A 26,609-nucleotide genomic window follows, 5' to 3' on the forward strand; every position below is an offset into this window, starting at 1 on the left:
TGGGCTGAGAATACATGCGCAACTTTTATAACTGTTTTACACGTATCAAATATTAAACTGTGATATGTTGGGCTATGACCAGCAAGTCCCCAACCGACAAGTATAAACGATAACTTGTACGGGCCAAACTTGAAAGTCTAGTCTAAATATCAGTACCAACTATTAAACTGTGATATGTTGGGCTATGACCAGCAAGTCCCCAACCGACAAGTATAAACGATAATTTGTACGGGGTAAACTTGAAAGTCTAGTCTAAATATCAGTACTGTGATGACCCGGAAATTTCTGACCAAATTTAAACTTAATCTTTGTATGATTAACATTTCCGACACGATAAGCAAAGTCTGTAAAACTGAATCTCAAAATTTTTGAACTACTTTTATATATTTAAAAACCCTTCGATTGTTTTCGACGATTCGCGAACAATTATATGTAAATAGATACATATATACTATAACTTGAAAAGGTAACAATGTTTTAATTGCATGATACCGTACATTAAACTTATTGGTTTATATATCTAATTGAATATATATGATTTAAAGTTATTTAGTAAACGATAGTAACATTCGTTTATTGATTCAATTGATATTCAGATAAGTTAACTAAAGCGTTTAAGATGAACCAGTAAAACACTAATTTGCTACAGTATTTTCAAATTGCTACAGTACTCAAAATACTACAGTGTTTGCGAAAATCACTATTTGCTACAGCGAAATTGACTTTGCTACAGTGAATTGCTACAGTAAAAATTGACTTTGCTACAGTAACTTTGCTACAGTAAACACTATTTTAAAATGTATTTTAACAAATAACGAGACGATAATTTATAAAAGTAAATGACCAAAACACTCGAAAGTTTAAGATACACTTTGAGTGATATAATTTAGGGATAATTTAAGTTTATATTTTGACAAAGGTACGAGTCACGAAATGTAAAATGCAAGTTTTCTCAGCGTACGAAAGGACATTCGAGAAACCGGAACCGGGATATAAGTCAAGTAACAACGTACGACTTATCGGAACAAAAGTTACAAGTTAACTATGCACGTAAATATAATATAATATATAAATAATTATATAAATTAAATATAATATATATTATATTTAAATATGTCGACAAACTAAAATACAAAACGATTGTGAGCTGGAAAAAGAGGCCATGCGATCGCATGGCCATTGTGCCTCAGACCCATGCGATCGCATGGGAAGGCTGGGCAGGCAACCTCTATAAATTCAGTCGAATTCTTCCATTTTTTTAACACATATATTACTCCGTATTTATTATTATTATTATTATTATTATTATTATTATTATTATTATTATTATTATTATTATTATTATTATTATTATTATTATTATTATTATTATTATTAAGATTAATATTATTATTAATATTATTATTATTATTAGTAGTATTAATATTATACATAAAATACTACGACGAGGTCTTGAGCGTGTCACTTTCAAAACGAGTTTTCGAGCGAGCTAGAGCTAAGGAAAATATGGGTTATTACCAAGGAGGTTATGGATAATGTTCGGGGGTATTTTTGTGAAGCAACCCTCGTGTTTATCATCTCCGATGCGTCTACGTGCTTTCCTACAATATTGTATATCAATATTTATATGTGTGAGTTTCATATGATCCCTTTTACTCAATACATTTTTGGGCTGAGAATACATGCAAATGCTTTATTAACTGTTTTACAATATTTATATGCGTGAGTTTCATTTGCTCCCTTTTTAATTGCTTTTGCAATCTATATTTTTGGGCTGAGAATACATGCACTTTATTTTAAACGCAATGGATACAAGTACATACTAAATTCTACACCGAGTTTGAACCGAAAATCCCTTAGCTTTGGTAACTAGTAACTGCCGGTTATAAGAACTGGTGGGCGCGAGTAGTTATATATGGATCCATAGGGCTTGATATCCCCGTCCGAGCTAGAGCACTAGCCTTTTAACGGACGTATGCTATTTGAGAAGCGTACACGTTGGTTTGCGTGTATTATTAAGATGATTATACAAAGGGTACAAATTATATATACGTTAAGTTTAGTTACCAGGGTGCTCAATTTCGTAGAATATTTTGATAAACGTTTCTGGATGAAACAACTGAAATCTTGTGATCCACCTTTATATACAGATTATGCGCAACATTAAAACTATGAACTCACCAACCTTTGTGTTGACACTTGTTAGCATGTTTATTCTCAGGTTTCCTAGAAGTCTTCCGCTGTTTGCTTAGATGTTAAACAAGCTATGTGCATGGAGTCTTACATGACATATTTTTCAAGGAGACGTTGCATTTACCAAATCATCACCATGTATCTTATTTTGACTGCATTGTCAATAGAAATGCTGTTGTAAACTATTATTTATGGTGATTGTCTATATGTAGAAATCATCAGATGTCGAAAACCTTTGATTTAAATATTCATTTATGGTGTGCCTTTTCAAAAGAATGCAATATTTACAAAACGTATCATATAGAGGTCAAATACCTCGCAATGAAATCAATGAATGACGTGTTCGTCCATATGGATTTGGAGCGATCGTCACAAGTACCAACTGTTAAACTATGTTATACCCGGCTATGTCCGACTAAGTCCCTACAGTGATATTTTTAATTGCTGCGGCATTCTTAATTATTGGGGATAGGCCTATCGGGAGTAACGTCCCCGATACATTTGACTAAGTCTTTGTATTACTTGATAATGAAATTAAACGACAAGGACAGAACAACTTGTCACGGGGCAAACAACGTTTAGTCTAAATATCACGCACTGGCATAACTTTTGATCCTGCGGGAGATCAACTTTACAAACTAAATCTTGTGGTCTAACACTATTACTGAAATCATTATTTATGACAAACCTATGAACTCACTCAACCTCGTGTTGACTTTTTAAGCATGTTTATTCTCAGGTACTTAAATATTGCTTCCGCTGTATATCTACTGCTTTGATGATGATTGTTTGCTATGCTTGGAGTCTTCATGCATTACTTATCAATTCATTTAAAAACATTTAATGTAATCTATTTATCTTCCGCTGCAAAACTCAATAAAACGTCTCATATAGAGTCGTTCTCGTTTATACAACTGTGATTTGATATAATTAGTCACAAATACCCCAGGCCCTATTTGGGGGTGTGACATTTCTCCCCTTATCCCGAAACTTGCTAGAGTGTACGTGTCATCCCCTACAAAAACTTTATTGTCTAATTTGGCCCTCTATTGTTATAAATAAAAGGGGCATAATTAAACCTTTAATGAATTTTTATTTTTATGATTATTTAAAATAAGAGAGAATAATTTCAAGACAAACAAAATAGTAAAGTTCAGGTTTTTTTAGACTTGCAAGTATTTAAACTTTTTTTTTCCAAAAAGGAAGTGATCCTCACACAACACTTTTTGATCCATACACACTTAATTGGCTATTATACCTTTACTTATGTTTAAAATAATAATAAAAGTTCAATTCCCTAAATAAATGTAAGAATATAATTGTAAGTTTAAGGTACAAAAATGTGTATGAATCAAAAAGTGTCCCTTTTCAAAAACATAGTCTCCTTATTAAGTTGTTCTTAACACGTGTCACGAGACACTTTCTATCCAAACCTTTACCAATTTTGTACGGAGTACATTAGAATAAGACAAAAATACTTTGCTCGTCCATTTGGTTTGTATGAAATTGGATTCCGAGTCTTCGAACTTTTATTGGCACTTCAAGTCCCTAAAATTAACGAAGAGAGGTACGAGTCGTGAAAAAACGAACCATGAGGACTCGGAGTGAAACTCGAAATTTAATTTCATACAAACCACGGGACGAAGTGTGTAATTTTGTGTTACAATGACTTCATACGGAGTATAAGCTTTTTCCTTGTACGTGTTTATTCACCACTTGAGATCTAACGCGTACAAATCACAGAATAATCAATCAAATCGATGAAATATAACCCCCTAAAAGAAACCCAAAATTCTTAAACGCAAAGCAAAAGCACGCTAAGGTTATCAATTGGATTTTGATCTTCTTGATTTTTTTTTTTTTTATATTATTGAAATTGAATAAAACAACAATGAGTTTTCTGTTCGGAAAGAAGAAAACACCCGCAGGTTTGTACTCTCAATTCTCACGTTTGTTTTATTATATTTTGACTTTAAATATTTACTAGTTGATTTAGATTTTGTTGTTGAAAATTGTAATTTTTTGGTGAGATATATTATCAGTAGTCTTGATTTTAACACAGCTATTTATTTTATTTTATGTTATTTGATTGATTGAATTGAATTGAATTGAATTGAATATGCAATGAATTAGGGCAAAACAATAACAAGAAAGCTATAATCAGCTTAATAAAAGGCTAATATAACTATGATTGAAATGTCAAGTCTAAGGTAGATTGATAACTTTTCAGTAGGATCCAGCCTTGTAAATTGTCCAAAAAAAATGTAATGTATTGCTTTTACTTTCAAAGCGCGTGCTTTTGTTGTCTACTCATCATATTCATTCAATATAGTATTTATGTAGTACTTGACAAGGGAATTGGATATGTTTTTGATTAATTAGTAATTAATTACCCATTGTTTACCTCAATAGAAGATTTAGCATATAATTCTGTTAGGCTGGGAAATGGGATCCTTGTTCAGTGATATGATTCAATCAAAGCTCAGGGGTCGATATTTATTTTTCAGTCCGTTTCTATGCTTTTGTGTTGACTTTTGAAAGGAGATATGTAATGGTTGGTATTTGCAGAGCTCCTGCGGGAAAACAAGAGAATGATCGATAAATCTATTAGAGAAATTGAAAGAGAGAGACAAGGTTTGCAAGCACAAGAAAAGAAATTGATTGTTGAGATCAAGAAAAGTGCCAAGCAAGGTCAGATGGTAAGCCCATTTCTTGAACCTACTTTTCCACACTTTATTCCCATATCATTTTCATGTCCTTGTTTCTGTTAGTCACTTTATTTCGTTGTTGTTTTATTTCTCCTCCTAGGGAGCTGTCAAGGTGATGGCGAAAGACCTTATCAGGACACGTCATCAAATTGAGAAATTCTACAAGCTTAAATCCCAACTGCAGGGTGTATCGCTTCGAATTCAGGTACAATTATTTTTTCATTTTAAACGGAGATTTCCATATCATCGTAGAAAGACCAGTTTAGCTTTTTTAAAAGAAGTGGAATGTGTTATTAACATGTTTGATTTTCTGAACTAAAGACGTTGAAGTCCACTCAAGCAATGGGTGAAGCAATGAAAGGTGTAACGAAGGCTATGGGCCAAATGAACAGACAGATGAACCTACCATCGTTACAGAAAATAATGCAAGAGTTTGAAAGGCAAAACGAGAAAATGGAAATGGTAAGTGAGGTGATGGGTGACGCTATTGATGATGCCTTGGAAGGAGATGAAGAAGAAGATGAAACTGAGGAGCTGGTCAGTCAGGTTTTAGATGAGATTGGTATTGACATCAATCAAGAGGTAAATAAAATCTTTCGCTTTTTTTTTTTCTTTTCTCTAGGGATGTTAAATTTAAACAAATGAATTTGTGTTCTCGGATAATTGTGAATTGAATGTGGTGCAGTTGATGAATGCACCCTCTGGGGCAGTATCAGTCCCAGCTGCAAAGAGTAAGGTGGCGCAAGCTGAAGCACCTGCAGCGACTGATGATGGCGGGATTGACAGTGATTTGCAGGCTAGGTTAGATAATTTGAGAAAAATGTAATCATGGTTGTCATATATTCTTAACTTTGTCTTCATATCTTGTAATATTGATTTGTCACGATTTACCTTTTAAACGTTTTGGTGTGAGTTTTACAGTAACAAAAGGGAAGTTTGTTGAGTTAATTCGTGCAATTTTCCAACAATGAATTGTTGATGTGTTTTTGTGTTGCAGTATGTGCGGTTTGTTTCCGTTTTCTTAAAAAGACTTAGCTGCATGTTATTGTAGCTAACTGTCTGCGAATAAACTCCAAAATCGACAACAAACATACTCCAATATGGATTTAAATTTAAATTATCACTGATTAAAGTATTTATGATTGGTCATCTAAAGGATACCTAAACATCCGAGAAATTTTGGTTGCGACCAAGAAATCTCGGCCATGGTCAAGTTATTACCAAGTACACAATTACGGCATTGTGCGTATCTAAAAATTAGGACTGCATACACGGAAACACAAAACTTAGTACTCGTATTTACTACATTTTTCTTTCTTTTAAACTAAAAACGCAAAAATGTTCTTCTCCTCTTTTTTTTTTATTATCAATATATACTTTCCATTATTTTCTGGGAGGTGTATCTATGTATATCTATTTATGACCACCTGAAATGTGTTTGTACTAAAATCTTACGTCATAAACTTATAATAAGTCCAGAAGAAAACAAAAATGAACTTCAACTGATACACTGGATCGTCCTGGTGGTGGTGCTAATACCAGAGACGAATCTGTTCACAGTCTGTAGGATCGACGAACGGGGGAATTGCGTGTTCCAAATTCAATGCTCAGGCAGCTCAAAACCTTATTGTTACAAGTACATTGGCAACACATATTTACGGTGTTTTGTTCATAGGGGAAAGACCCAAGTCTCGTACTCGATGGCAAGAACGTCCCGCATCGTTGCTGTCATTAACTCTGTAAATCTGTACGTTCGTAGCATGGCAAAGTTGACGGTAAATGTCAATACATGAAGCATGAAAATCGCATCCCACCAGTTGGTTCTTGTTGTAATTGAAACTCGATATAAAGCATACGACAGAAGATGGTGGTAACATGGTATTTGTAGTGTTGGTAGCATTCGTTACTTGTACAGCGGGAGAGTTTTTGCTGTTGCAAGTGGCGCTGGTTTTGGATGGCTAACATGATTGTTGTGGCAGCAAATAATACCCTGATGCCAGCCGTAATATAACATATTAACATGTGAACATATGGTGATGGTTTGTATTTTGTTGAAAGCCATCTATTTGAACAATTTCCCTTGACTATTTTTGTAATTGTGAGGAGAGACTTGGTTTTTACTTATGGATAAAACCATGTACTCTGTATCGGTTGTGTATATTCATCACTCTTCTCACAATAACCCTCGTCTTAATTTGGTGTTACCTCATCAAAGTTCAAAACTTTATTTACCTCCTCTCCCATAACAAAGCATAGAAAAAAATTAATGGTGCATTAATTTAATAATCATCTAATAACAAAGCACAACTGCAACCCCAAACCCAACCCCAACGTCTAGACCATGATAGGTCTGAGTTCAAATCTCTATATGTCTCATCATTATTAGTTAATGAACAACTACAAGTTTCACCCCTTAAGTGTGGATCATTTGTAGTTTTATTCTTCTTTAGTAAAAACGACATCTAGCAACATATAAAACTACAAAGAAGTAAATGTTGTTAGCATATCTAATAAACCAAAGGTTTTAATCATTCCAAATTATATCGACTCAACGACGTTGCAAAGCATTTATTCAAAATTTAACAAGATTGCTGTGGAGTGCTTTTCATGGGTTCATGTTAACATAAGCAAAGAAAACGTTGTAGTGACAGGCTATTACATCTTGTCAAAATTAATAACTTAACTAGTATAGTACAATAATAATAATGGTGGGATATTCAGTCAGTCTACAAACTGGAATATTGTTCTAAAAGATCAAAACAAGACTTTTGACGCTTCTAAAAGATCCGATTCCCCCACATTTTATATATAATATATATAGTTGTAATTGGGCTCATTAAGCCACTTGCATATAATAATACTTGAACTCATGACAGCTATACTTATATTATGGAGCTTGCACTCGCTCGCTGCCTATAACTATACATTACAACCTCAGCCTTCCACAGCTGCTGCTAATCCTTTTGGAACAGAGATAACACCAGGTCAGTATGTACAGAAAACAGTTGTGTCTCCACAAAAACCTGTTTTTCACAATAAAAACGAAAAACAAACGTAAACATCTGAACCGTCAGCACAACAAAGGCAGATATATTAGAGTAGTAAATAACAAAGGATGAACGATGATTTATAGTAGTGTAGTACTTAAATCCATTTAGCAACACACCCTTCCTTATACAAGATTTAAGTAGCATTACCTTTATAAAAGGCCGATCACGACTAGCAAAAGACTCGATGAAACTCTCCTTCAAGAGCAATGATACCTGAGGTACAATCAACCAAGAAAGTACATTAGAATGTATATGTACTACTAGTCATTGGAAGTAGCATCTTTATTTAAGTGCAGGCAGGCAGGCAATGGAACTTAAAAATAACACTTTAAATTTAATTATTATATTTAGCTACAGTTTTCTCAAGTTAACCAAAGGTCACTGCAAAACAAGGGTACGTAACTAGGCAGGAACCCTACATCGAATAACTAACGCATTATTATTAACTAATAATAGGAGTAATTCATTCATTCTGGTCTGGGAAGAGAGAAACCACCTTATCGTTATTTGACTGAACATTTGTAATGGTGTGAGAGCGCAGGTTAGAGCAAAGTGAATCCAAGTAAGATCGCAATACTCTGAGAAATCCCTTTGCAGCTTCTACCTGTGTTTAATTACAACAACAATCATGTCAAACTTTATCTGCTACCACCACTATAAAATCACAATGATCATGGAAGTATAACAAATAATAATAATAATAATAAATATCACACCAACAATCGTAGGGTAGGGTAGGGTAGGGTAGGGTGGTAACTGGCATATAAGTATGTAATACCAGGACAGAGACAGTGACAAAAAAAACTAGAAACAACGACCGGGAATGTAATAATTAGTTAAGACTACCTGCACATCAGTGCAATCATAAACTGGCCTTCTTCTCCCTAAATAACTTTCTCCCACAAGCTGAGCATGATACGGACTCAAGGCTGCACATAACTCTTTGTACTGAGGGAAAGCTGGTATTGACGACGATGTTTTGAGCTACATAACAAGAATAGGATATCAGAAGCGTACAGTGTTCATATTAAAATAACAAAACATCAGAAAATGTAGATTTGACACTTTTAATAGAACACTGATAAATGCACACCTGGTTCTTGTTCACATCAACAAGTATTACATTCCCCGACTTGGATTGTACTTCGGCAGTTTTGCTCTTCACACCAACCTGGTCCACAATTATTTATTTATTTTTAGGTCAAACGAGCCAAGTAAAAAAGTACATGAAGCAGGAGAAAAAAAAAAACGGAAACATGATCATGCAGTTAAGAGAGGACAACTGAGGCACGGAAATATAAACACTTGTGTGCATTTATAAATGATTATTATATTAGATTTTGAAGTTTTTTAAACAAGTAATTGGGGAAATGAGGAGATACATAATAGTAAAATTTAATAAACTCACAATAAAAGGAACAGGTGCATCCAAAAAATCCAGCATGTCATTCGGCAAAACCTGAAGGAATATCATTTAATAAGAGATGTGCCCGCCTAACATAACGAAGGAAGATTATCAAACACTAAAATACCGGCATAAAGAAGCTCTGCCACTGGTAGGGACGAATCAGAGGGATAATCGACAACACTGAAGCAGACAATATTCCCTGATATGATTATATTTTAGTTATATCACATATCCAAATATTTAATATAGAAGGAAAGTTAGATATGTACGATATTAAACATGTAGGACCCATAAAAATGAAATTAAAGTACAAGAATAATTTAAAATAAAGCATCTTACAAAAAGAACCAAGTAAATTTATGTTAAAACAGAAACGACATCCTAATTATGTTACTTCTAACTAATAATCTATGATTTACAAAACTGAATCAAACTACAATGAACATAATTAAATACTAATGTGGGTGCATGCTATTAGTTTAAACACTAACTGATAAAACTAAATCATAATTTGAAAGTTACTTAAATAGAGATGATAAACCAAAATTTCCCAAATGTGTTGCTTGGCATAGGCAAACTAGAAATCAAGAAGCTCATTTTGACTTCAAAATGTATTAATTAAGCATCCAAGGAAGCGTCATGCAATTTAAAAATCAGAGGTTTAATCTAAAAAAATGTTAGTTTGATTGTACATTATGCAAGTTTACAATGGCATATATGTCCCTATAGTAATTTGCAATCAAAAATAATATACGAACCAGATTAGAACACACAAATACAATCTGCTTCTCCAGCAGAGCACCAGCAAATATTGTCAAGATCTGCGAAGGAAACGGAAAATGAACACTGTTAATTGTCCATCAACATCATCAAATTACACTGTAAAAACATGTTAATATTATTTCAATAGAACAACAATTACATGCTCAAGACGCAAAGATCCACATAAGCATGAAACTGCCCACACTGATAATGAGGTTGCCTCCTCCTCCACAGTAAGTGCCCTGTGAGCCTACATACAAATCATAAAAGCATATCATACAGTACACTTGGTAACACATACAGAAGTGAATAAATAGATGTTACATAAAAAGCTTTGACATACTTTATCTCTACTGGTACAAACATTGGAACCTACCTCTGCCAGTTCAAAACTAGTGCTGCAGGACATCAAATCAATAGTTGAACCAGATATACGTAAAACTGTTTCATCTGGTCTATGAAATTCCAAAGGATGCAGATGCTCAAGTGGGTGGAACTCGATTTTCGAACCTCTTGTGGGGACACATAAACGATGATACTCACATATAATCTGCAAGGATCCGTGGTTGTTGGCCTGCAACAACAAAACATCATAATGGGAGGGGTGAGAAAGGGGAATAACCACTAAAGGGATCAACAACAACAAAGTTCAAGAAAAATATTGAATACCTTAGCCCAATCAAGAATCTCGTTGAGTTCATTATCTTGTTGTTGACCAGAAAAAGATGTCTCTTCTGTCTCTGCTGAATCATTGTCACTCCTAAAGTTCCTATCTTCACTAAGAGATCCCTGAAAACTATATCATGCAATTTATATTACCGACTACACATTTTTTAATAGAGGTTGGCTGTGCTCATCAATCAGCGACTACCAAATATAATACTAATTGTACCAAGAATATCTATCATACACTGGCTTTCTTTATTCCTAGATCCATCATACATTGATATTACTTGAGAGCTTCAAAGAAGCTTTGACAACAACTGTTTATGTGCAACTAAAAGACTATCAATCCAATCCGATTTTATGACAAGACATCTGAACATGAGTTAATAGAACTTATTATGACGTAAAAGAATAGTGGTAATGATTAGGAGTACATAAATATAACATGATGCTTCCACATATCAATGTCTTAGTCAAAAAATCAGAATTAGATGTCACATATGTCCAAAAGATGATATCTGTCTAACCTTGAGGAAGAGTCAGAGCTATCATATTGTTGATAACGAAGAAGAGGTAAAATTGCATGTGGTACGCGCTTCTGAGTAAGTTGCTTGCTGGAAACCGTGTCATGAACAGGACTATCAAAAGTTTTAGATATTTCCTCAGCAACATCTACTACTACACATTCTTTTTCTTTCTTATTAGATGAATCCATCTCCATTTGAGGACTGACCGATACAACACAACCACTCACTTCTTTGTCCAATGAAACAAACTCTACCTCATCTGTTGTTGTTGTTGTTGTTCCATTGATAGAATTTCTCCTACTGCTTAATTCGATGGTTTTTGTGGTTCCATTCACCATTTCTTGCGCTTCGTATTCACCAGGAAAGCCATTCATTTTGTTCTCCAAATATGTTTCGTTCTCATACGGTGATTCTAGATCTAAGTTGCTAATACTTTTTGTTAAACGTTCTAACCTTTCTTCGATGAAGATGCTACACAAAGTTATAAACAAAATTATTATGTTATAGAAACAAGTCTCAAATGATCAAAACCTATTCCCATGCTTAATAAGGTTTCGAGTTTTCATGTTAAGTCATTTAAATTTCTTTTTATCATCTTGTTAACTTCAATCAAATGTGAGAAATGAAATGTCAAGTACAACTTCTAAAACAGTTATCTTCCAAACTTGGCCAGTGATGTATTAAATTCAGCAAGAAAAGGCTTGAATAATGTAAAAAGTTGAAAAGAAGTGATATCATCCAACTAGGTTGCAATGTACCATTTTGGAGATGCAAAGTTGAACATCAAACAAGAATTTAATTTCTAACTATATGTCAACAAACCTGTTCAACACATCAAAATGCAGTTCAAAAAAAGGAAGCCTTGTAAGAATGCAGTAACACCGCCGAGTAGTTAAGATATGTCGGCTTACAGGTGGTGACGAAAATATTCCGTCTCCGGTCATAGATATTAACCTAGACGGTTGTTGTACCAACTCATCAACTAGAACACAGCAACCATACAAAGTTGAATCATCTGCACCCTACAGTGTTAAATGTCAGAATCCATAGTGTGCTAAAAAAATATAGGCATATTTTAATAAAGTGTAGTGTTACCTGCAACCTGAATACAAATGACAGGTCATTTTGTTTAAGGTGCTCCTGAAAAAATACCAGCATGTTAAAAACGGTATAGCATCAAATATACTTGGTTCAAAATCTTTAAGTAACAGTGGTTCTAATTACTGTATTTACCTTTCTCAAATGAAAAGGCTAGAATGATATTGATAGAGCTATAAAAAGTGCCCTTACATAATATATCACTATGTGGTTGGTCCATGGTTATTATATGTGGAATGGATTTTTATCATGTAGTAAGAAAGAATTGTTAGTCATGTGAGATAAAACGTAGATATACCTGTCCAAGAAAAATTTCATTCAGTTCACTCATTGATGGTGTTCTTTCAATGGTGTGAACCTGCAATTACAAGGAACGTTATTTTAACACATATATCAAATTCATAATAGTACAGTTAAAAAAATACAAAGTGTATAGAGCAATTTTCACATTCTGTTTCTTGAAGAAATAAAAAACCAAAACTTACACTAAGAAAAGGTGCAACGGGGTAGAGAAAATGGAACAACAATCATCATTGATTCATTGTAATAGAAAGAACTAAAACACAGTAATATATGTTAAAGGGACATATAGCAGCTTGATAACATAAGAGAAACAACATTCAACAATTTTTCAAGATGATGTTAGACAATAAATGCAGGGAGGGACTACAATTTATTCATGTAAGAGCAAATCACATCAGGAATACAATATGTCCCCCCAATCGTTGACCACCAGAATATAACATAACACAAAATTAATAATTGAATTAGAAAGCTTCATAGCCCAACCTCTAATCCACCTGGAAAGCAGAATGAAAGAAGATCCTTTGACCTTAGAGGCAGCTGTTTGTCTGGAGGATATACAAAAAGAACCTGAGAGTACCGATTAATGATCAGAAAAGATATTTCACAAGACTAGAAAAAAAGTTTATGTTTTATTACATAATTATAATTATAATTATAATTATTAATTATTATATTATTATCATAATAGATTCTAAAGGACCGGCACCTGAGGCTCGAGATTAGGTTCTACACGAAACTGATGCTGACCACTAAGTGCGTTGCGAAGCCTCCCTGGACCTTCAGATCTTCTACCAAAATACTGTCTCTGAAGTGCGTTAATGTCACAACTTGGATGCAATCCAACCACTACCATGCTTTCAAACAGCCTTGACGGTTCTTTTAATATCCTCTGGTGCTGTAATATAATATTTTTTATACAACTATAAAAAAAATCATGGACCATAAAAGATAACAGTTCTATGTGAGCACAGCTCAGAGTCAATCAAAAAAGGTGATATTATAATGATAGCAAACTCCTCCTTTGGTTCCAAATGAAAAGATTAGCTTCAATATATTTGAGGGGGGAGGCTTTTGTCCTTGTCACCATCACCATATAATATAAAGAATAATAATAATTAATAGGAATCATATAAGAAGAATATACCAGGGCCTGCAATTGAAAGCTTGCCCATTGACGTTTTTGGCTAGTTAATACTTCAGGGTTGTAAGTTTGACTCTTGTCTTCAAGAGGAGATGACAGGCCTTTCAGTACTCTGACAAATTGATTCTGAAGCTTCTGAAGAGGGCTACCAGTCTCCCCTTTTGATGAAAACACAACGGATGGCCGAGCTGAAGGGGAAGGTGGAGTAACTGAGACATCTTCATTTGCTTGCACAAAGAATGAAGCACCCCAACCCGTGCTACTCGGCTCTTCACGAGTTAAATTACCTTTTTCCATAAGTTAGTGCAACTCCCGTTGTCAAACAAAGAAGGACATGAATACTATAAGAGAAATCAGGAAAGTATTACTTCATAAGTTGCCCATTACAGAAATTCATAATGAAAAAATTCAACTAAATAATGTAGTGGATAAAGATCAAAACAGAGATGAGGTCATGGTTCGCCCAATTCAGCCATATATCAAGTCTGCTGCTGATTTATCAACAACCCCTAATTTTAGCAAATTCACATCATCACTAAAACCTGATAATTGGTTACATCCATTTGATTTAATCAACTGATTGTTATGGTAGTCCACCAATCAAAACATACATGCACCATACATAATTAAATTGAATGATAAATTATAAAAATGACAAAAAAGTTACTATTAATCAATCCATCAGAAAACCCTAAAGCAAGTAGAATAGTTGTTGCTGCTGCTGTACACGCCCCTTATAACTACCCTACTTAGCAAATGGAAACATGTATGACGAAATAATTACAACTAATTTTTTCAGTTGAGAAAAACTAATAGAGATGCTAAGGTAAGGACGCGAATTAATTAATAAAAAAAAAAAAAAAAACTTTCGTTTTGCTCAGGGCGTTGATAACAAACACTAATATTGAGCAAGGGAGGGAGGGAGATGAGGTAAACATACAAGTAGAAACGTACGTGATTCAACAACAGATGAGTAAAGTTGGAATAAACGGAGACCGATGCTGGATGAAGATAGAGGTTGGTTACCTGTAAAGTAGGGGACTATTATTACATGTAAGTATACAAGATCATCATGAATCTCTGGTAAGTATTTGCTGAAAAAAGATGAATCAAGATGAAGAAGAAGAAGAAGAAGAAGAAGAAGAAGAAAGTGGAAGGAGAGTTTCTCTCAGGCGGCCATACCAATGAGCAAGCATTAAGGTTTTTCCGGTAAATTACACCCTCAGTCCTTGTGATCCTTCACTTTTTCAATGAGTTCCCTCCCAACTTCACTATTTCGCATTTGAGACTCTAATAAAAATTCAACCAGTATCTTTCTAAAGAAAACTAAAGCCCCTAGTTTCAACTCGCATAACCTATTCAAAGACACGACATTGGCTCATACTTGTTCTTTCTACCCAAAATAAGGAAAGTAGATTTAGATCCCGCTATAATAAATTAATATCATCCAGTCTCCTGTTGGGACTCGCTCTGTCAACTTCATTCCACGACACACGTAACCGAATTTTCGGGCGACATCAGGCCCCGTGCGAGCCTATAGAGAGTATCTTGATTCGATCCTTGGCCCTTCGTTGGTCGAGGGTAAGTTGTTCGGTTGTTCGTCAAATACTTCTTTTGGATCTCCAAAAGAATTCTCTTATAAATCTCGGACAGGTAAAGCGGCGAATTGGCATAAGGTTGAAGGGAAGGCTTCGAAGAATGGTTCAAGAGGAAGAGAGAAATAGGTCTCTCTTGACGCGGGTTGTTTTTTTGTTTGTATTGGCATCTTTGTTTCATTATCATGCATGATGGTGTTTGCTTTTTTAGGGTTTTAGGTTTAGTTAAGGTGTTTCGTGAGGGGCTTTGTGTTCGTTTTATGTAGTTCCAATGGTTTGTTTCCTTTATGTTTGTCTGGTTTAGCTGTTTGTCCGGTTAGGCGCGACTCGCCTTAGATAGTTAGGATTTCATTTTTTATTAGTAGCTTTTGATAGGCGAGGCGTGCTGGGGTTTCTTTTTTGTAATGTTTTGATTGCTTTTTTCAACGGGTGAGGAAAGTCCGTGGTTTACGTGGTTTATTGTGACGATCGCTCCAAATCCATATGGACAATACGTCATTCATTGATTTCATTGCGAGGTATTTGACCTCTATATGATACGTTTTGTAAACATTGCATTCTTTTGAAAAGGCACACCATAAATGAATATTTAAATCAAAGGTTTTCGACATCTAATAATTTCTACATATATACAATCACTGTAAATAATAGTTTACAATAGTACTTCCATTGACAATGCAGTCAAAATAAGATACATGGTGATGATTTGGTGAATGCAACGTTTCCTTGAAAAATATGCCATGTATGACTCCATGCACATAGCTTGTCTAACATATAAGCAAACAGCGGAAGACTTCTAGGGAACCTGAGAATAAGCATGCTAACAAGTGTCAACACAAAGGTTGGCGAGTTCATAATTTTAGTGTTTCGCATAATCTGTATATAAAAGTGGATCACAAGATTTCAGTTGTTTCATCCAGAAACGTTTATCAATAGATTATATAAAAGTGGATCGCAAGATTTCAGTTGTTTCATCCAGAAACGTTTATCAATAGATTCTACATAACAGAGCACCCTGGTAACTAAACTTTAACGTTATAATGATAAATACCCCATTCGTTTTAATACACGCAAACCAACGTGTCCTAAACTCAAATAACATACGTCCGTTAAAAGGCTAGCGCTCTAGCTCGGACGGGGATGTCAAGCCCTATGGATCCATATACAATTATTCGCGCCCACCAGTCCATATTCTATGTACTGGCAGCTACTAGTTACCAAAGCTAAGGGATTTTCGGTTTAACTCAGTGTAGAATTTAGTATGTACTTGTATCCATTGTGTTTAAAATAAAGTGCATGTATTCTCAGCCCAAAAATATAGATTGCAAAAGCAATTAAAAAGGGATCAATGAAACTCACCTTAGCAGCACATGAAGTTGTTCATCGTAATGTGACCGAAACTCGGAATATCAAATAATCGTAGATCTCAACGTATCAATATTGAGATTCAATATTGTAGGAAAGTACGTAGACGCAACGGAGATGATAAACACTAGGTTTGATTCACAAATATACCCCCGAACATTACCCATAATCTCCTTGGCAATAACTCATAATTTCCTTAGCTCTATCCCGCTTGAAAACCATTTTGAAAGTGACACGCTCATGACCTCGTCGTAGTATTTTATGTATAATACTAGTTAATAATAATATTACTAATAATATTAAGATTAATAACAATATTAATAACAATATTAATCATACTAATAATAATAATAATAATAATAATAATAATAATAATAATAATAATAATATAAATAATTAAATGTTTACGGAGTATATGAAATAAAATGAAATCAAAGTGCAGAAATTGATCAATTTATAGATGTAATCTGGAATCCATTGTCATGCGATCGCATGAGTTTCATTTGATATGGCCATGCGATCGCATGGCCAGCTGTACCTGGTCACAATGTTTTAACTTTTTGTTTGTCGACATAATTTAATAATAATATATATAATATATATAATTTAAATTAATTAATTATATATTATATTTTATTCCCGTGCTTAGTGGACTTGTAACTTTTGCTCCGATAAGTTGTACGTCATCACTCGACTTATGTCTCGGTTCCGTTTTTTCGAATGTCCTTTCGTACGCAGAGAAAACTTGTACATTACATTTTGGGACACGTACCTTAGTCAAAATATAGCCTTAAATTATCTCTAAATTATATCACTCGAAATATAACTTATACATTTGAGTGTTTTGGTCATTTACTTCTATAAATCATCGTCTCGATATTTGTTAAAATACATTTTAAAATAGTGACTTACTGTAGCAATTCACTGTAGCAAATAGTGATTTTCGAAAACACTGTAGCATTTTGGGTACTGTAGCAATTTGAAAATACTGTAGCAAATTAGTGTTTTAGTGGTTCATCTTAAACGCTTTAGTTAACTTATCTAAATATCAATCGAATCAATAAACGAATGTTACTATCGTTTACTAAATAACTTGAAATTATATATATGTATATATCTTTTTAATATACATAAATCAGTTTTTAAATACACATTGGAAGTTATTTATAAATAAATTTTAATAATAAATATTTCAACTTATCATATATATTCAAATAGATATTTAAACCAATAAGTTTAATGTACGGTATCAAACAATTAATACATTGTTACCTTTTCAAGTTATAGTATATATGTATCTATTTACATATAATTGTTCGCGAAACGTCAAAAACAACCGAAGGGTATTTAAATATATAAAAGTAGTTCAAAAATTTTGAGATTCAACTTCATAGAATTTGCTTATCGTGTCAGAAACGTTAAAGATTAAGTTTAAATTTGGTCAAAAATTTCCGGGTCATCACATTTATATAGTTAGAAATATTTGGCAAAAAAGAGTAGTATGTATTATAATACTTTGCATCATTGTCACATTATGTGTTTGAGAGAGTTGTAGAATTGGACGGTAGTTAAAGTTGACAGAGTACCGACGGTTAAAGTTGTCGGATTCACATTTTGGTCATCACTTTTTTATTTTTGTTGATTGACTTCTTTTTCGCTCGTTCCACTCACCCTGTCGTCGATTTTTGTGTGGGCGGTATCGATGTTGTTGCCTCCTTAGCAACAACAACAACAACAACAACAACAAAACCCAATACCACATAAGTGGTGTACGGGGGAGGTGAGATGTAGACAATCATTCCCCTATCCGAGAATAAAGACAAGTCATTTCTCCACCTAAAGTGAAAATACTACCAAAAGTAGAGAAAGTCATCCCTCTCTATTCAACGGATACATAGATTGCTTCCGAGTGGACCTCCGGCCAATAAGTATAATTTTTTCTTTAAAAAAAATTAAATTAAAAATAAAATTGAGACGGCGTGAAAATGGTAAAATCAAATTTTCACGGGTTATTGCCGCCTTAGCCTAGTTGGTTAATGGTTATGGTTTATATGGTTCTTTGAGGTGGTCTCTCGGTAGTATTATGACTGTTTCAATTCATAAAATGAAATGAAAACTTTAAAAGTGGCAAAAACAACCTCCTACATGCATGTGAACCATAACTGATGCGGGTGAGCTGGGCAATGTAACCAGCAACACAACCAGCAGAAGCTCAAAAGATGTTACACCCGAATCAGGTCAAATAATGGTCGTGTTGTCATCTCTTTCTTTTCATCTAGGTGTTTTTGGAGCTAGTTCAAGAGGGTCAGGGGTTACCATAGTTCAGTCCTTAAACTGAAGTAGTTAAGTTTTTCATGAATAAAGTTTTTGATAGTTGAAGGCAAGTCAGCAAAGAAGAAGAACCAGTAGCCGGACCAGCAAACGAGCTTAGTTCAGCCAGTAAAGCTTTAATTCACTCAGCCAGGTAACTAGCAAAACGAACCAGCAAAGTTATACTTAGACGAACCAGCTAGTTCAACTAACTGAAGAATTTTAGTTCAACCAGCACACGAAACTTAGTTCAACCAGCAGGCGACGCTGTTTTCTTTCTGAAAGGCTAACATGCTGATACGATTCAAGTTTATCTTATGCGTTTCAATAAACAGGCCAAGTCAGGTGCTTAACACGTGTTGTAAGTAACTAGAGGGGGGTGAATAGTTACTTGATACGTTTTTAACACTTTTTCGATTGATCACCAAATTCGATTTAACTTTGATCAACCAACTCAACTCAAACTTGACGTGTGTAGTGTATATGTTCAAAATGATAAATGAAGTAATGTAAAGAACATAGACACAAGGATTTATAGTGGTTCGGGTGGATGTTAACTAATCCACCTTAATCCACTCCCCGATTACACTAATCGGGATTTGTTGCTTCACTAAGCACTTTTCTCCAAACCCGGTGGAGATCCGATTTACAAGTCTTCAACTTCTTTGTGTGATGACCCGAAAATTTTTGACTTATTTAAACCAATTCTCTATACGATTTATTATTTTAACACGCTAAACAAAGTCTGTTAGATTGAGTCTCAAAATTTTAGAACTGTTTCATATATACAATTACCTTTGATTATTCTCGACGATTCATGAACAATTATATGTATGTATATATATATGTACAAGTAAAAACGACTTTCCTACAGTAAAACCCTATTTGCTACAGTAAAACCGTATTTTGCTACAGTGCTACAGTGAAAACGAGTTTGCTACAGTGATTTGCTACAGTAAACACTATTTGCTACAGTAAACACTATTTGCTACAGTGAAACACTATTTGCTACAGTAAACACTATTTGCTACAGTAAACACTATTTGATGTCGACGAACTAGCAAACAAAAACAGAAAAGGTGGCCATTCGATCGCATGGCAAAAACACTGAAAACTCATGCGATCGCATGAGCTACAGTAAATCGAAAAGTACTATAAAATGTCAGTTTTGCTCGACGATATTTTTCATAAATATATATGTAACTTAAGTTTTAATTTATAATTATAATTATAATTTAAGTTTAATAATAATAAAGTATATTCGAGGGTGTTTTAATTCGGGTTTCAAACCGCTTTAAGCTAAGGAAATATTGGGTATTGTTCGGGGTATTGTTCTTGAATCCAAGGCCAACCATACAGTCGTCTACCATCATTACGTCTACGCAATTTGCCAACAATATTGAGTCTCAATATTGAACTGTGAGTTATAGATCCCTTTTTAAATACTTTAAATATTTTTGGGCTGAGAATACATGCAATTTATTTTAAACGCGATAAGACACAAGTACATACTAAATTCTACACTGAGTTAAACCGGAAATCCCTTAGCTTTGGTAACTAGTAGCTGCCAGTACATAGGATATGGACTGGTGGGCGCGAATAATTGTATATGGATCCATAGGGCTTGACATCCCCGTCCGAGCTAGAGCACTAGCCTTTTAACGGACGTATGTTATTTGAGTTTAAGACACGTTGGTTTGCGTGTATTAAAACGAATGGGGTAATTATCACTATAGCGTTAAGTTTAGTTACCAGGGTGCTCTGTTACGTAGAATCTATTGATAAACGTTTGATGAAATCTTGTGGTCTATCTTTATATATGTTTATGACTCGAGCAATTAAACCTATAACTCACCAACATTCGTGTTGACTTTTTAGCATGTTTTATTCTCAGGTCCTTAGAATGCTTCCGCTGTGATGTGCTTGTTGCCTGCATGGAGTCTCTCATGCTTTGTACAAAGTTTATTGCATTCAAAATAAAACTGCGTTGTGTAATAAATAATTGGACTGTGATGTCAACCTGTAAATTAAAGACTTATGTATTTCGGGGTTTGCTTATACCTAAGCACTCGCCCACATGTTTATAACTTTCTATGTTTAGAAAGTCACTTATTTTAATGAATGCAATATTTTATCAAAACGTATCATATAGAGGTCAAAACCTCACTGTGGAATCAATGATTAACGTGCCGCGTCAATAGCGATTTTGACGGGTCGTTACAGTTGGTATCCGAGCTTGAGGTCATAGGGAACCAGAAATTACATTATTGTATTTAACTGGTAATTGTTAGGATACATTAGTGAGTCTGGACTATGACCATATCTGTTTTTCCTGATTTTTGCTTATTATTTGGTCAAAAACATTATATGTGATATATTTATATGCTAACGTAATTGTTGTTTCAATTATGTGATAGATGACTTCTTCTAATCCTATCATTTTGTACGACTCGGAATCGGACACTGAATCTATTCTATCCACAACTGAAAAGGGCGTTCCAATACCTATTAAAGAAGAAATTGTGTTAGCCGGGGAATCTCAACTCCCGGTAAACCCAGAGGAGGTTCCAGCTCCACCCAGCTTTAGTTTTCCGGAGCCACAGTATCGTTGGCATGGACCCATGATCCCTGGAGTAAAAGAGGATCGTCCATTTCTAAACAAATATGGACATTGGTCCAGATATACCGCCGACGGGCGGGTTGTGCCGATTACGCCTGGCAGATTTCGGTTCATGACCACCGGTACATATTCTTGCAGTTCGTCATCATATTCTCCTACACATGACTCAGACAGTTCGTCATCAGACGAGATCAGTAAGGAGGAGGATTTCGCTAATGAAATAAAAGAGATCACTAAGGAGAAATTCCAACTTGCTATAGATAATAAAAACAACCACAATAATAAAATGTCCTTAATTATTAAAAAAGAACAGGACCATTCGATCCGTAACCACCCTTATTGTATTAAACCCACTGAGGTAACGGGTACCTCAAAACCCCAACTAAAAATAAAATACACTGACAGAATGTCTGTCGGACCATGTGCACACAAACAATTGGCAGAGAGAACCAAATGGGAAGAAGTTTCTGATAGTTCTGAATGAACGACCTCGCAACCATAAATCTTCCATGCGCTATTTTATTGCTTATGTGTGCTACTCTATCTTGTTATGTAAAATAAGCATATGTAAAATATCAGTATTGTATGGTATTGTATTATTTTGGTTTATTAATAATAAATGCATGGAATGATTATTTGTATTATTACTACTTCTTATTATTATTATTATTACATAATAATGTAGTAACTCGCTATAATTTTTTATAGTGGAATATTATTAGGATTTTAGTAGTTAATTCCTTGTACTAGCTATTATGTATGAACTTAACGGGTAGGTAATACCCTAGAAATAATTATAAAATGCTAATAAGAAGAAAAGGCTTTTATAATAATTGGTTCATATTATTAATATGCTACGATTAACTATTGACAACTCATTTTACCTATAATATTCTATATGATTAAATTATATCTGTTGTGTTTATTGAAGAAACATGTCTCAAATGTCGGATGCTGAGTTTGAGCAACTAGTCGAGAAACGTGTGAATGAAAGAATTGCTGCAACCGAAGCAGCAAAAGCAACAGCCGAAGCAGCAGCCAAAGCAGCAGCCGTAAACACAAACTCACGAAACGGATGCTCATACAAAACTTTTCAAGGATGCAAACCACAGACGTTTAGTGGAACCGAGGGACCAGTCGGTCTAACCCGATGGTTTGAAAAGATGGAGTCCGTTTTCAAAATCAGTAATTGTGCGAATGGAGACAAGTCAAAGTATGCTTCGTGCACGTTGCAAGATGGTGCACTTACTTGGTGGAACAATTATGCTAAAGCAGAAGGAATAGATACGGCATATGATATCTCTTGGGAAGAACTGAAAAAGATGCTAATCGAGGAGTACTGTCCTCGAAACGAGATCAGAAAAATGGAATCTGAGTTACGTAATCTGAAGGTTATCGGCGCGAATCTCAATAACTATGAAAAGCGTTTCATGGAACTAGCCTTGTTGTGTCCCGAATTGGTGCCAAACGAGAAACGAAAGATAGAAATGTATATTGACGGTTTATCGATCAATATCAAAGGAAATGTTACATCGTCCAAACCAAATACGATGCAGGAAGCCATGACAATGGCACACCAACTCATGGACCAGATCACAGAGAGTTCGATTAAGGCACCAATTACCGAAGTCAAGACAACTGAAGGAAAGAGGAAATGGGAAGACTATAAGGGCAAAAGTACTCACCTGAAGAAACAAGAAACTTTTAAAGGTAAACAAGATGGGGCAACTGCAAGTCCAAACTATAAGGGACCCCATCCGTTCTGCAAAAGATGTTACAAACATCATGCAGGTTATTGTCAAGTGGTCTGTGATAAGTGCAACAAGAAAGGACATGTGGCGAAAGATTGTTATGCCACCATTTCTGAAGTAAAGACAAAACTGACCGATGTCAAGAAATGTTTTGGATGCGGGAAGTCTGGTCACTTTATAAATCAATGCCCTGATAAGGAGAAGAACAAAGAACCTGCACGTGGGAGGGCATTTAATGTTAGTGCCAGTAAAGCACGTGAGGATCCTAATCTTGTCACGGGTACGTTTACCGTTAATAATCAACTAGCTTCTATTATGTTTGATACGGGTGCTGATAGAAGTTATATGTGTAAAGACTTTAGTTTTAAACTAAAATGTGCATCATTACCTCTAGACGATAAATATACTATTGAATTAGCTAATGGTAAACTGATCAAAGCCGATAAAATTTGCCATGGTTGCGAAATGAATCTCGCTGGTGAAACCTTCAAAATCGATTTGATACCCGTAGAATTAGGAAGTTTTGACGTAATCGTTGGCATGGACTGGATGTCCAAAACAAAAGCGGAAGTTGTTTGCGCTGAGAAAGCAATTCGCATCCCTTGTAAGGATGAAACGTCATTAATGATTTATGGGGAGAAGAGCAACTCAAAGCTGAACTTTATCAGCTGTATGAAGGCCCAGAAACTTATAAGAAAAGGTTGTTATGCTATTTTGGCACATGTAAAGAAGATCGATACTGAAGAAAGAAGCATTAATGACATGCCGGTTGTAAGAGAATATCCCGGAGTATTTCCAGAAGAATTACCGGGGCTACCTCCACACAGATGTGTAGAATTCCAGATTGATCTCATACCAGGAGCTGCACCTGTAGCCCGATCCCCATATAGACTTGCACCTTCAGAAATGCAAGAATTACAAGACCAGTTGCAAGAATTATCGGACCGTGGATTTATTCGTCCTAGTTTTTCACCTTGGGGTGCTCCTATTCTGTTCGTCAAGAAGAAGGATGGATCTATGAGAATGTGCATAGATTACCGAGAATTAAATAAATTAACGATCAAGAATCGGTACCCATTACCGAGGATTGATGATTTGTTTGATCAATTGCAAGGATCAAGTGTTTATTCTAAGATTGATCTACGCTCCGGATATCATCAGCTGAGAGTGAAGGAAGAAGATGTTCCTAAAACAGCGTTCAGAACCCGTTACGGTCACTATGAATTTTTAGTCATGCCTTTTGGATTGACTAATGCTCCAGCAGTATTCATGGATCTAATGAATCGCATCTGTAGACCGTATTTAGACAAATTTGTCATTGTTTTTATCGACGACATATTGATTTACTCGAAGAACAAGGAAGAACATGAGCAACACTTAAGACTGGTACTAGAGATACTCAAGAAAGAAGAATTGTACGCAAAATTTTCGAAGTGTGATTTCTGGTTACAAGAAGTACAATTTTTGGGCCATGTTGTCAGTAAACATGGAATTAAAGTTGACCCCGCCAAGATCGAAGCCATTAGTAAATGGGAAACACCGAAGACTCCAACACAAATCCGCCAATTCTTAGGTCTTGCTGGTTACTACCGAAGATTCATTCAAGATTTCTCTAGAATCGCCAAACCCTTAACTGCATTGACTCAAAAAGGAAAGAAGTATGATTGGTCCACAGAACAGGAATCCTCATTCCAGTTATTAAAGAAGAAGTTAACGTCTGCACCCATTTTGTCATTACCGGAAGGAAATGATGATTTCGTGATCTATTGTGATGCTTCACGCCAAGGTTTAGGATGTGTATTAATGCAGCGCACAAAAGTCATCGCATACGCCTCACGACAACTAAAAATTCATGAAAAGAACTATACGACGCACGATTTGGAACTTGGAGCAGTAGTTTTTGCACTCAAAATATGGAGACACTATCTATATGGCACCAAGTGTACAGTGTACACCGACCATAAGAGTCTTCAGCATATTTTTAATCAAAAACAACTCAATATGAGGCAACGTCGCTGGGTAGAGTTGTTAAACGATTACGATTGTGAAATCCGTTACCATCCTGGAAAGGCTAATGTTGTAGCTGATGCCCTAAGTCGAAAAGAAAGAGTAAAACCTCTTAGGGTCCGAGCTTTGAATATTACAATTTGTACTGATCTCACAAAGCAAATTCAAGCAGCACAGTTAGAGACTTTAAAAGAAGAAAATGAAAAAGGCGAAATGAGCAGAGGGTTAGAAAAATAGCTTGAAGTAAAAGCCGATGGAACCCTGTATTTTGCTGATAGGATATGGGTACCAAAACATGGTAATCTAAGGCAACTAGTACTAGATGAAGCACACAAAACGAGGTACTCAATTCACCCAGGAAACGGAAAAATGTACCACGATCTCAAGAAGTTTTATTGGTGGCCTAATATGAAGACAGAAATTGCCACTTATGTAAGCAAATGTTTGACGTGTGCAAAGGTCAAAGCTGAGCACCAAAAGCCGTCAGGATTACTGCAACAACCAGAAATTCCACAGTGGAAATGGGAAAGAATAACTATGGATTTCATTACGAAATTGCCAAGGACTGCAAGTAGTCATGATACTATTTGGGTGATAGTTGATCGTCTAACTAAATCAGCTCACTTTCTACCAATAAAGGAGACAGACAGTATGGAGAAATTAGCACGCCTATATTTGAAGGAAGTAGTTTCCAGGCATGGTGTACCCATCTCTATCATATCTGATCGCGACACCCGATTCACATCACGTTTCTGGCAGTCATTACAAAAAGCATTGGGAACTCGATTAGATATGAGCACCGCTTATCACCCACAGACAGATGGTCAAAGTGAAAGAACAATACAAACATTGGAAGACATGTTACGGGCATGCGTGATTGACTTTGGAACCAGTTGGGATCGACACTTACCGTTGGCAGAATTTTCATACAATAACAGCTATCATACGAGCATCAACGCAGCGCCATTTGAAGCACTTTACGGTAGAAAGTGCAGATCTCCTATATGTTGGAGTGAAGTAGGAGAAAGACAACTTACTGGACCAGAAATTATTCACGAAACCACCGAAAAGATCATTCAAATACAACAGCGATTGAAAACGG

General features: G+C 35.1%; 2 protein-coding genes across 3 annotated transcripts; one reads left to right on the plus strand and one right to left on the minus strand.

Moving 5' to 3' along the window:
• Positions 1-3,898: 3,898 nt before the first annotated feature.
• LOC139872398 (vacuolar protein sorting-associated protein 2 homolog 1) lies at positions 3,899-5,849 on the plus strand. Its single transcript, XM_071860264.1, has 5 exons — positions 3,899-4,121; positions 4,762-4,892; positions 5,002-5,106; positions 5,223-5,483; positions 5,587-5,849. Exons 1-5 carry the CDS (start codon positions 4,085-4,087, stop codon positions 5,725-5,727), a joined length of 675 nt encoding a protein of 224 aa, XP_071716365.1. The 5' UTR covers positions 3,899-4,084; the 3' UTR covers positions 5,728-5,849.
• A 1,664-nt stretch (positions 5,850-7,513) lies between these two features.
• LOC139871605 (uncharacterized) lies at positions 7,514-14,990 on the minus strand. 2 transcript variants are annotated; one of them, XM_071859317.1, is made up of 19 exons: positions 14,886-14,990; positions 13,863-14,200; positions 13,425-13,613; positions 13,202-13,285; positions 12,711-12,770; positions 12,410-12,454; positions 12,137-12,336; positions 11,315-11,785; positions 10,791-10,917; positions 10,498-10,695; positions 10,282-10,371; positions 10,118-10,180; positions 9,484-9,558; positions 9,360-9,410; positions 9,045-9,122; positions 8,798-8,935; positions 8,448-8,555; positions 8,099-8,164; positions 7,514-7,924 (listed from the first exon to the last, which is right to left on the minus strand). In XM_071859317.1, exons 2-19 carry the CDS (start codon positions 14,154-14,156, stop codon positions 7,856-7,858), a joined length of 2,406 nt encoding a protein of 801 aa, XP_071715418.1. In that variant the 5' UTR covers positions 14,157-14,200; positions 14,886-14,990; the 3' UTR covers positions 7,514-7,855. The 2 variants fall into 2 exon arrangements, with proteins under 2 accessions (XP_071715418.1, XP_071715419.1); XM_071859318.1 differs by lacking the exon at positions 14,886-14,990 and adding an exon at positions 14,814-14,872.
• Between the last annotated feature and the right edge of the window lie 11,619 nt (positions 14,991-26,609).

Source organism: Rutidosis leptorrhynchoides, chromosome 10 (assembly GCF_046630445.1).
Source record: "Rutidosis leptorrhynchoides isolate AG116_Rl617_1_P2 chromosome 10, CSIRO_AGI_Rlap_v1, whole genome shotgun sequence".
NCBI classification, from domain to species: domain Eukaryota; kingdom Viridiplantae; phylum Streptophyta; class Magnoliopsida; order Asterales; family Asteraceae; genus Rutidosis; species Rutidosis leptorrhynchoides.